The sequence below is a fragment of the Coregonus clupeaformis genome, unplaced genomic scaffold (assembly GCF_020615455.1).
Source record: "Coregonus clupeaformis isolate EN_2021a unplaced genomic scaffold, ASM2061545v1 scaf1920, whole genome shotgun sequence".
In the NCBI taxonomy this organism is placed as follows: domain Eukaryota; kingdom Metazoa; phylum Chordata; class Actinopteri; order Salmoniformes; family Salmonidae; genus Coregonus; species Coregonus clupeaformis.
The window spans coordinates 16,039-28,694 of record NW_025535374.1 but is presented as its reverse complement, the minus strand read 5'-3'; the positions used below and the strand labels follow the sequence as shown (position 1 = coordinate 28,694).

The 12,656-nt window shown below is 47.3% G+C and overlaps 1 protein-coding gene across 1 annotated transcript; it reads right to left on the bottom strand.

Moving 5' to 3' along the window:
* Window positions 1–4,579: 4,579 nt before the first annotated feature.
* LOC121552553 (pseudouridylate synthase 7 homolog-like protein) lies at window positions 4,580–10,807 on the bottom strand. Its single transcript, XM_045218938.1, has 11 exons — window positions 10,506–10,807; window positions 9,486–10,416; window positions 9,078–9,115; window positions 7,524–7,645; window positions 6,978–7,176; window positions 6,547–6,645; window positions 6,359–6,440; window positions 6,016–6,178; window positions 5,735–5,861; window positions 5,480–5,533; window positions 4,580–5,235 (listed from the first exon to the last, which is right to left on the bottom strand). The coding sequence occupies exons 2-11, from the start codon at window positions 10,399–10,401 to the stop codon at window positions 4,774–4,776; spliced, it is 2,262 nt and encodes a 753-aa protein (XP_045074873.1). The 5' UTR covers window positions 10,402–10,416; window positions 10,506–10,807; the 3' UTR covers window positions 4,580–4,773.
* Window positions 10,808–12,656: the final 1,849 nt, after the last annotated feature.

Sequence of the window (12,656 nt, the reverse complement as noted above, 5' to 3'; positions counted from 1 at the left end):
TCCCAAGTCCAGAACAGACTATGGGAGGCGCACAGTACTACATAGAGCCATGACTACATGGAAGTCTATTCCACATCAAGTAACTTATGCAAGCAGTAAAATCACATTTAAAAAACAGATAACACCTTATGGAAAAGCGGGGACTGTGAAGAGACACACACACACACACATTATAACATATGCACTATACACACATGTACACATGGATTTTGTGTTGTAGATGTGTGGTAGTAGAGTAGTGGCCTGAGGGCACACACTTAATGTGTTGTGAAATCTGTTGTGAAATGTAATGTTTTTCATTTTATATAACTGCCTTAATTTAGCTGGACCCCAAGAAGAGTAGCTGCTGCCTTGGCAGGAACTAATGGGGATCCATAATAAACCCCAGGAAGAGTAGCTGCTGCCTTGGCAGGAACTAATGGGGATCCATAATAAACCGCAGGAAGAGTAGCTGCTTCCTTGGCAGGAACTAATGGGGATCCATAATAAACCCCAGGAAGAGTAGCTGCTGCCTTGGCAGGAACTAATGGGGATCCATAATAAACCCCAGGAAGAGTAGCTGCTCCCTTGGCAGATCCATAATAAATACAAATACAGTGCATTGAAATGCTTATTTTGTACCCAGAACAGAAAGGAGACCTTTGCACGATGTAAGGCCAGTACTGACTGGTCTGCCATATACAGTGAGGGAAAATAGGATGTTTACACAAGCATGGGGGTTGTGCAATAGATTGTGCAATCATGCATCCAGTTTGGAAACCCTGGCCTACTTGGCATACAGACATAGACATTACAAGACATAAAGGCAAAACAGACTAAATACCACCACAGTTCACCTGTACACATCTATACTCTTATTACTCTTGTATGTATTTAATAGTGAAATAAAGTCTCCCTTGCTTCAATGAGCAACACTCACCGGTCCAGTGTCTGTGGGTAAGAAGGCAGACAATTCAGACAGGGTCGTAGGTCAAAACAGTGTTTAAATCTCTGATGAATGAAAGCCTCTGTTCTCCAAAACTTCCTATAGAACCAACCAGGACCAATCAGCATAACACACCAAGGTGCAACCGACGATCAGGCTACTTGTTATTGGGAGTGTGTGTGTGTGTGTCCACACTAAACTTGTGTGTGTCATGACATTCTATGACCTGACATTCTATGACCTGTAAATTACATCAGTGTTTTGTCATGGATGATAAAAAGCAACATGAAACTTGACCTCACCTGCCGTGCCATGAACTTGGAGAAGCGGAGAAGAGAAACATACACTTACTTCTCATTTAGCTAATTAACCCATAAGACTAAACACCCCCCCCAACAACCACCAGGCTGTCTACCCCCCAACAACGACCAGGCTGTCTACCCCCCAACAACCACCAGGCTGTCTACCCCCAAACAACCACCAGGCTGTCTACCCCCAACAACCACCAGGCTGTCTACCCCCAACAACCACCAGGCTGTCTACCCCCCCAACAACGACCAGGCTGTCTACCCCCCAACAACCACCAGGCTGTCTACACCTCAACAACCACCAGGCTGTCTACCCCCAACAACGACCAGGCTGTCTACCCCCAACAACCACCAGGCTGTCTACCCCCAACAACGACCAGGCTGTCTACCCCCAACAACCACCAGGCTGTCTACCCCCCAACAACGACCAGGCTGTCTACCCCCCAACAACCACCAGGCTGTCTACCCCCCAACAACCACCAGGCTGTCTACCCCCCAACAACCACCAGGCTGTCTACCCCCCAACAACCACCAGGCTGTCTTACCCCCAACAACCACCAGGCTGTCTACCCCCAACAACCACCAGGCTGTCTACCCCCCAACAACCACCAGGCTGTCTACCCCCCAACAACCACCAGGCTGTCTACCCCCCAACACCATCACCACCACCACTACCACCACCACTACCATCACCACCACCATCACCACCCCCACCACCATCATCAACAACACCACCACCACCACCACCACCACCACCACCACCACCTCCACCATCACCACCACCACCACCACCATCATCACTACCACTACCACCATCATCACCATCACCACCACCACCCCCACCACCATCACCATCACCATCATCACTACCACCACAAACACCACAAACACCACAGACACCACCCCCACCACCACCACCACCACCACCACCATCATTACTACCACCACCATCATCACTACCACCACCACCACCACCACCCCACCATCATCACCACCACCATCATTACTACCACCACCATCATCACTACCACCATCATTACTACCACCACCATCATCACTACCACCACCACCCCACCATCATCACCACCACCACCACCACCATCATTACTACCACCACCATCCCCACCACCACCCCTACCACCATCACCACCACCACCACCATCATCACTACCACCACCACCACCATCATCACCACCACCACCACCATCATCACTACCACCACTACCACCATCACCACCACCATCACCATCATCACTACCACCACCACCATCATCATCACCACCACCACCATCATCACTACCACCACCACCACTACCCCACCACCACCACCATCACTACCACCACCACCACCACCCCATCACCTTTCCTCTCCTCTTTTTAGCGTCTTCCCTTCTCTGGGATGGAGCTAGGTGAAAGTTGTCACGTTAAAGGAAGAAGTGGGTTAACATTAAACACGGACGGCTGAGATTCAGTGTGTGTGTGTGTGTGTGTTTGTGTGTGTTATTCAGCCAGTCATCTGCATAGAGGGATCATACCAGACCAGAGCTGATTCTGACTGAGCTGTGGAGTCAAAGTAGTCCAGACACTCCAGGGTTAACACCAAGCACAATCAGCTGGCCTGAGAGTCACTGTGTGGGACAATATTCAGCCATCCGTGTCTATCTGCATAGAGAGACCATAGTAGGACAGGCGCACACACACACACACACATACAAGCACACGCATACACACACACACAAGCACACACACATAAGCACACACACACACACATCACTGCTATGGTGGTGAAGTCAAAGTAGTTCAAAGACACTCCCGGGCAATTCAGGCCCATATTTTAGGTTAAGTGATGCTATTAAGTATGTGAAGAACAGGGCTGGGGCTGACATAACATCCACTGGTTAAAACACATTAAAGTTGATGAGATGGAAGTGTCTGAGTCCCAGGGATGTAGGCTACATGCTCTCTGAGGGCTGTTGAGTTCAGGCTAGTTAGTGGGAGATTCACATCTCACTGCTAAGCAGGACACAGACAGACACAGAACCATCCCAGGTCAGACTTCAAACCCCAGTCAAGACTGCTTGATGGTTGACCTCTAAAACCATGTAGTTACTTTGAAATGGCTCTCCAGTTCTACTAACCTATAGGGAGGGGGGAGATATGATGATGTGTACCACCATGCTCTCAACATGTGATAGCTATTAAGACGCCATAACCCATCATGTAGCCTTACGTCACCCTGTCATATGGTCAACGTTTGAAGATCATCCAAAACAACACATTCCACATCCGTCTATTCCCTCCAAGGCCTTGAATTGCAACATATCAGAGGTATTGAAAGATAAGTAGATTCCATTGTTCAGGGGAAAAGTCACTAGTACAGAAAATATTCAGAAGCCACATTTCATTTGAGATTTCCTCAGGAAGAGTTAATACTGTCTGATGTACACGCCTTCTGTTTTGGCACTCAGACCCTCTTCCCAAACCCTACAGGCAAGGACTTCACCAAACGGTGCTTAGGGCTGAGTCTCGACTACAAGTCAGAACCCACAACCCCAAACTCATGCATACCACACTCACTCTCGAACAGTAATGTTTTCACATCACTAGCAGTAACAGAGGCTAAAAATGGAAGTGAGGAATCCAATAAAATTATTAATGACAGGAATTTGATATGCTCCTGCCTTTAAAAAACTAATCTAGTCTGAAATCTATAAATTACCCACAGGAGAAAAGCTGCATCCCAAATGGCACCCTATTCCCTTTATAGTGCACTACTTTGGACCAGAGCCCTGACACTTTAAAGGGAGTAGGGAGTTATTTGAGATGCTGCCAAGCGGTCTGAACTTTATTCAGATTTCAGAGGGCCACCCAGAGGCTGGAGCATGGTGAGGGGGAGAGGAATATTACATATATATTGGGTTTATGCTTCATTACATTTCATATTAGTTCCCTTGAATATTCCCCCAGCTGTGGTTGCAATATTTTTTTAAATGAAAGTTTAGCATAGAAATGACTTGTTGGGTATGGACAGGCATAGACTTAGGATGAATCAGTTTATGAGAATTGTTAATAACAAGTGAACCTGTTCTATCAGATAAAATTATCATTATCCTACTATAGCTTGGCAAGAGTTTGTCCAGTACTGGCATCTAAAGAGAGACAGACTAGTGTTAACATGTTTTACTCAGTTACTGTACCTTCAAGTAGGTTTTAATTCACTTGTTCGTCTGATAAACAACTCATGAGGTGCCATCCCCCTCTAGTGGCAATGCTGTGCAAGCGGAGGATCTTCTACGTTCACACAACTCAATTCACTTCATCATTCAATGTGATTCTACCTCCAATCCACTGTGAAGAATTAACAAAGCATTTTTTTATTAACGACATGACTGCCACATCAGGCAACGAATCGGCAAACTGATCACAATACTGTGGCAGTATCCTACATGTACACAAGAGGCCATACTGTGTACACAACACAATACTAATTACAATACTGTACAGACAGTAGTCCATACAGAATCTGAGACTAACTCCAGTCTAAGGGTCACATTTCATGACCTCTCTGAGGCAGACGGTGGCGTAGCAGGAAGAGTCCAGGTCAAAGTTCAACGTCAAGCTGGGTGTGTCTGTGTCGGGGTACTGCACCGCTGACTTCCCCTCTCCATTCCCCTGCACGCTCTCCCCTCCTTTCTGCCTCTCCAGACCTGCAGGCCTGGTTGTGTCTGCGCCAGGGTGCTGTGGTACCGCTCCACTAGCCTGTGGGGACTTTCCATTACTGTCCTGTTGCCTCTCCCCAGCTCTCTGGCCCTGCTCCAGCCTATAGGTGAGGTTACGTGGGATGGCCAGTAGGGGGCGGTAGCAGCCAGGGAGGTTCAGTTTGAGAGGAGTGACTCTGAAACGACAGCTCTGTAGTCCGTCCCTCGCCAGTCTCTCCTGGTACCATCCCCCTACAGGGTTCTCTGGGTACTTCACACTGCTGCCAAGCATGGGAAGAACCACCTGATGGAAGAACACAGCAGAAGTTAACAATTAATTCAATAGAATAATATTACATTTGATTTGTGTAGTGCTTTGTTTTGTGGATGTAGGTTTCACAGGGCTTGGTATTTAAACTTGGCGACGTACTCAGACAACACACCCATGTTTGCTTGTAGATTAATAGTTAGAATGGTACAAGGTACTGTAGAACAGGGGAGTGGACAGGTGTGTGTGTGTGTGTGTCTCTGTGTGTGTGTGTACATACCTGTCCTAGTGAGTAGACTTCCTCCTCCTCCTCTGCAGCCGTAACAACATGAATCTGGGAGAGTAGAGAGGGCAAAGGTCCATCTCAGTACCATCTTTATGACTGGTTCAATCTCAGTGAGAGAGTATCACTGGGTGTCATACTCAACGATAGAGCCTAGTGGCTAACTCTCTAGCTCCGATTGAAAATGATTTTCACAAGTGACTTTGACTCTTTATTTGACTCTGTTATTAAGTCACCCTGTAACTGAACTACCTGAGGTAAGCTGGGTTCTCCCATCTCTATCCCCTCCTCTCCCCTCTGCTTCCAGACCAGATCTCCCTGCCTGGCCCTGTGGCCCAGCGTGGTCAGCCTGTGTGCAGCCGCCTCGTTCCAGACCCGGCTGAAATCAAATCAATCTTTATTGATATAGTATACTTCAAACAAATTGAGTGAAGAGGAAGAAGGAAATGAAAATGAAAGATATAACCATAAAGAATGAATAAGGATTCAGAAGAATTAATTAACCAATAAAACAGATGATATAAATTCCCCACCTACAGTACGCGTGGGGGTAGAAGACCCTCATCCCATGGGGCAGGCTGAGCCAGGCACGAGTACAGCCCTCTGGGCCCGTCCCATAGCGATGTAGGGCCCTCAGCATCAGCCTCTCTCTGGCTTTGGACATGGGCATCAGAGACAGGGCCTCCTTAGCATTATCTGAGGAGATGATGGAGGAGAGGGGTGGAGGAACAGGGTTAGAATGGAGCAGGGTAGAGTAGAATAGCGTAGAGTAGAAAATAAAATAAATGTATTGTTCATCTGAAAAAGGTTGGGTCCATAAAAACAGAGAACATGGTAAACAGGAAATGATGACTAGTGTAAACAGGAATTTCTCACCAGTCTGGAGGAAGTGTCTCTTGGCAACGCTCTGAGGGTCATCACCCTCTTCTGGTGTGAAGAACAGATGGACAGCTGCCACCTGAGACACATGAAACACAACCCACACCACAAGTCAGACAGAACAAATATAAAACACTGACATCCACTGTTTCAGTTTCTTGTAATATAGAACACAGAAGATGTACCATTTCCTCTTTGAGCAGGGCCAGTCCGACGCTGTCAGATTGAACACTCTGTCCAGTCCCAAACCTCTGAGGTCCATAGTAGTTCACAAACCCCCTGACCTGAAAGGATTGACATGTAATATCTACTCACTACAGATCAGAGAACGACACTCCTCCATTACTCACAGTGCAGTGGAAATGACTATCAAATGACTATCAAAGTGCACCGAGCAATCTACATTTGTATCCAAATTTGGGTCTGGGGGCCAACAGGGGTCTGGTGTGCATGCTTTCGATTCAGCCAATCATGCTCTTGGTGATTAGGTTGATTAGTTAAATTGAGTGTTTCAGTGCTGGGCTGGACAAAACCCTGCACACCCTGTATCTCTCCAGGACCAGGGTTGAATGGAGACCACAGAATAAAAAAGGTTCCATCTCTAGGAGTGTCTCACCTTGACGTTCTCCACAGCCTCCTGCACCAGTGAGTCCAGCTCCATCAGTGTGTCATGACCCTGGTGTGGTCTGAGATCCCGTACCACCAGGTCAAAGTGGTTCCCCTGGAGTCTACCCAGATGAAGAGGCTCAGGGACGGAGCGGACGGAGGAGAGGACCATCCCCCTCTTCTCAAACTCACTGGCCTTCTCTCTCAGCCTGACAACACACATCCCTCCCATCAGCACTAGTCTGACCGGTCCCCATAACGAGGACAGGATATGCATCAGTGGACAGTGAACTCACCGGGCTAGCATTTTAGAAATGCATGAATGTGGTGGTGTTGGATGAGTTGAGTTTTCCCCCAATAGAATGTAGCACTTTGTGAATATCCATCATCATTATCATCAAACCATAGCCAAGGATAGCCTGGTGGTCCAGTCTGTTAGTGCTTTAGTCAACTCTCTGTTTGTTGTCTAGGGGAGTTGGCCACAGCGCATAGGCTAAGCCAAGGACGTTGAATGGAAACAGCAACACATTCTATCTAACAACTGTACTGTATCTACCGTTGTGGTGAGATCTTCTTGACCACCATGGACTGGTAGGTGACGGCCCTCTTGTCCTTGATGCCAGCGTAGGTGAAGCCAGAGGGCAGCACCCCCAGGACAGCTGCCATGTAGCTGGTAGCCTCCAGAGTCTCCAGGTTCTCCTTCCAGAGGGCAGCACCCCCAGGACAGCTGCCATGTAGCCGGTAGCCTCCAGAGTCTCCAGGTTCTCCTTCCAGAGGGCAGCACCCCCAGGACAGCTGCCATGTAGCCGGTAGCCTCCAGAGTCTCCAGGTTCTCCTTCCAGAGGGCAGCACCCCCAGGACAGCTGCCATGTAGCCGGTAGCCTCCAGAGTCTCCAGTTTCTCCCTTCCAGAGGGCAGCACCCCCAGGACAGCTGCCATGTAGCCGGTAGCCTCCAGAGTCTCTAGGTTCTCCTTCCAGAGGGCAGCACCCCCCAGGACAGCTGCCATGTAGCCGGTAGCCTCCAGAGTCTCCAGGTTCTCCTTCCAGAGGGCAGCACCCCCCCAGGACAGCTGCCATGTGGCCGGTAGCCTCCAGAGTCTCCAGGTTCTCCTTCCAGAGGGCAGCACCCCCAGGACAGCTGCCATGTAGCCGGTAGCCTCCAGAGTCTCCAGGTTCTCCTTCCAGAGGGCAGCACCCCCAGGACAGCTGCCATGTAGCCGGTAGCCTCCAGAGTCTCCAGGTTCTCCTTCCAGAGGGCAGCACCCCCAGGACAGCTGCCATGTAGCCGGTAGCCTCCAGAGTCTCCAGGTTCTCCTTCCAGAGGGCAGCACCCCCAGGACAGCTGCCATGTAGCCGGTAGCCTCCAGAGTCTCCAGGTTCTCCTTCCAGAGGGCAGCACCCCCCAGGACAGCTGCCATGTAGCGGTAGCCTCCAGAGTCTCCAGGTTCTCCTTCCAGAGGGCAGCACCCCCAGGACAGCTGCCATGTGAGCCGTAGCCTCCAGAGTCTCCAGGTTCTCCTTCCAGAGGGCAGCACCCCCAGGACAGCTGCCATGTAGCCGGTAGCCTCCAGAGTCTCCAGGTTCTCCTTCCAGAGGGCAGCACCCCCAGGACAGCTGCCATGTAGCCGGTAGCCTCCAGAGTCTCCAGGTTCTCCTTCCAGAGGGCAGCACCCCCAGGACAGCTGCCATGTAGCTGGTAGCCTCCAGAGTCTCCAGGTTCTCCTTCCAGAGGGCAGCACCCCCCAGGACAGCTGCCATGTAGCCGGTAGCCTCCAGAGTCTCCAGGTTCTCCTTCCAGAGGGCAGCACCCCCAGGACAGCTGCCATGTAGCTGGTAGCCTCCAGAGTCTCTAGGTTCTCCTTCCAGAGGGCAGCACCCCCAGGACAGCTGCCATGTAGCCGGTAGCCTCCAGAGTCTCCAGGTTCTCCTTCCAGAGGGCAGCACCCCAGGACAGCTGCCATGTAGCCGGTAGCCTCCAGAGTCTCCAGGTTCTCCTTCCAGAGGGCAGCACCCCCAGGACAGCTGCCATGTAGCCGGTAGCCTCCAGAGTCTCCAGGTTCTCCTTCCAGAGGGCAGCACCCCCAGGACAGCTGCCATGTAGCCGGTAGCCTCCAGAGTCTCCAGGTTCTCCTTCCTCAGAGTGAACGCTGCAGGGGGAGGAAACCCATGCCAATATTATCCACACTAACTTCCTAGAATACATGCCCAACACATTGCTTAATTCTAAGTAGTATACAAGTATGGCCATGGGAATAGAGTGTTATGAGTGGGATGAGGTTGGCCTTGGACATTGATTTAAGGTCAGTTTTGTGGTGTCCATGTTCAGGTAAATCAAAGGATACGTTTATTTGTCACGTACACAGTTTAAAGCAGGTATAAACAGTGCAGCGAAATGCTTACTTGGGCTAATAACATTCTTCTTGCTGTACATACAGTATCATAAGAGCAAAACATATCAAGTAGAAGAGAGAAATAGGAGAGAAACGTAGTCCATGAAGTTCTCTATAGAGCTCTCACCTGTATAGACCTCTTCCCCTTTACTATCATCAGCCATTCTCTTCCTGGGTTTCCCTTTTCCTCTCAACCTCACCGTAATGGCTGTAGTCTTCTGCTGCTGGTCACTGAAGCTCTTGGTCTCCACCAGTTTACCAAACCGTCTACTGAGGAAGTGGTGCACTGCCGTCCTGTGCTCCTTACTGTCGTCACCCCTGAACGTGTACACAGAGTTAGGCATCTTGGTGTCGATGAACCTGAAAAAGTATTCGGCCTCCTCCTCTGAGACCAAACCTGACAGAAGCTTAAAGTCAGGGTCCTCCTTAACCCTGATCTCTGATTGGTTGGTTACTGTCAACAGGAAGGGGAAGTTGTGTCGGACAGCGCGGTGGACGTTAGCTCTTTGGTGTTTGTCTGGGAATGAACCCAGGGATAACTCTTGATTGGCCATCTTCTTCTCACTGCCATTGGATGATTCTTGGTTGGCCAACTTCTTCTCAACGCCATCATTGGGACTTAATGACGCCTCTCTCAATAAAGCAGTGAACTGCTCTAGCTCTTCACAGACAGACTGACCCAGTATCAAGCTCAGGTCAAAACAGTCTTGGCTGGGGGTGGATGTGATGTCACCATTCTGACCCGGTCCAGGTTCTGAATCCACATCCTTTACAACCGGAGTACATTTCTCTTCTTTTAGGTTGTGTTGATGTTTTGGGCTAATAATATTTTTCTTTCTTTCAGACTTGGCACCTGGGCATGCCTCAATAATGTTGGATGATTGAGGAACATCAGATACACTGGGTTTAGTGACCATCTGGCCATGGATGTCTATCTCTGTGACTATAAAGTCTCTGGTGGAGTTCTTGATGGTTCCATAGAACCCTTCATGTTCTGAGATGTAGCACTCAGGGACACTCGGTGCCTCCTCCTTCATAGTCATGGTAGATAGACTGTCCTATTGCAAATAAAGGGATAAAACGATATTATGTAAAATCAATGAATTGATCATCAGAAGCCATGTATTAAGCCAGAGAACGGTCTTACCAGTTATGCAATGTGTCGAGTGAAGTGCCAGTGCTACAAATGTTTCATTTGCTAAATGAATCAATGTCACACCACAACACACTGTAACATTGTAGCTATAGCTAGCTAGCTAACACGGATAGGATACATTACTGTTTACCAAGCTCAACCAACAGCGGAAAACATAGTATTTAAGCAATTTGTCATTTCACTTATATCATCTAATTATAAATGAATGCAATAATAAATCGTATGTCCTAAAGCGACAAAGTTCTACCAAGAAATGTCTCATAAACAAACACATGTGTAACTGTAACACGAGATTGTAGTTTTTCTGCATCATGTCATGTGACGACAAGTTCTTAAAGGGAAAGTGCTCTTTTTTTTGTCGCAATCAGTACTGTTCTGCTCTTCTGATGACAAATCACCTGTTAATAATTATATTGTACAGTATAGAAATATAAATCATGAGTAAATCATTAGTACGTTTTGACAAACAATTTGCATTTAAAAGGTCATTTCTGATTTGCTGAACTGTATGAATAGGCTACTGAATTTAAATTATGTGGATCACGGAAAATAATGTTCTGAGATAACTGGAAAGAAATTATCATTAATTAAGGTCTACATTATTACAAAGGTTTATTAGAGATTAGGCATGTAGCAGGGATGCGTCTAATTTGTAAAATCTGACATCAGCTGATCTGCAGCCAAGCAACATTACTTATTAATTGTAATATTTTATGTGCCAGGCCAAAGGTTTACCATTACCACTGGTGCCAATGAGTGGGGTTACAACGTGATGGGAAATGCAGATTTGGTCTACTATTTCCCCCTTCACTGCCAACTCTATTCAGAGAGCAATGCTTTATTCAGTAAACTCACACCTCTCAGTGGTCAATAGGCTTGCATACTAGTTACTACTAGTTCTACTACTGCTACCATTACTGCTACTACTAACACTGCTACTGCTACTACTACTACTACTACTGCTATTACTACTACTGCAACTACTGCTACTACTACTACTACTACTACTACTACTACTACTACTACTACTACTATTACCACTACTACTACTACTACTACTACTACTACTACTACTAATATTACTACTACTACTGCAACTACTACTGCTACTGCTGCTACTACTACTACTACTACTACTACTACTACTACTACTACTATTACCACTACTACTACTACTACTACTACTACTACTACTACTACTACTAATATTACTACTACTACTGCTACTACTGCTGCTACTGACACCGCTACTGCTACTACTGCTGCAACTGCTACTGCTACTGCTTCTACTACTACTACTACTACTAACACTACTACAACTACTACTACTAACACTACTACAACTACTACTACTACTACTACTACTACTACTACTACTACTACTGCTGTAACTACTACTGCTTCTACTACTACAACTACTACTAACACTACTACAACTACTACTACTACTACTACTACTGCTACTCTACTACTACTACTACTCATGCTGCTGCAACTACTACTACTGACACTGCTCCTGCTACTACTACTACTACTATTACTACTGCTACTACTACTGCTACTACTACTGCTACTACTGCTGCATCTACTACTACTACTGCTGCTACTAACACTTCTACTGCTACTACTACTACAACTACTACTACTACTGCTACTACTCCTGCTACTACTACTACTACTGACACTGCTACTACTGCTGCAACTGCTACTGCTACTACTACTACTACTACTAACACTACTACTACTACTGCAACTACTACTAACACTACTACAACTACTACTACTACTACTACTATTACTACTTCTACTACTACTATTACTAATACTGTTACTACTGCTGCAACTACTACTGCTACTACTACTACTACTACTACTACTACTACTACTACTGCTGCAACTACTACTACTACTGCTGCTGCAAATACTACTACTGACACTGCTCCTACTACTACTACAACTACTACTACTACTACTACTATTACTACTACTACTACTGCTACTACTGCTGCACCTACTACTACTACTGCTGCTACTAACACTGCTACTGCTACTACTACTACAACTACTGCTACTACTGCTACTACTACTGCTGCAACTACTACTACTGGCACTGCTACTGCTACTACTACTACTACTGCTACT

Coding starts and splice junctions, on each gene's coding strand:
- LOC121552553 (XM_045218938.1), bottom strand. CDS start 10,401: ATGACTATGAAGGAGGAGGCACCGAGTGTCCCTGAGTGCTACATCTCA. Junction 7,177..7,523: donor AAGAAGATCTCACCACAACG/GTAGATACAGTA, acceptor GTGTGTTGTCAG/GCTGAGAGAGAAGGCCAGTG. Junction 5,236..5,479: donor AAGTCTACTCACTAGGACAG/GTATGTACACAC, acceptor TTCTTCCATCAG/GTGGTTCTTCCCATGCTTGG.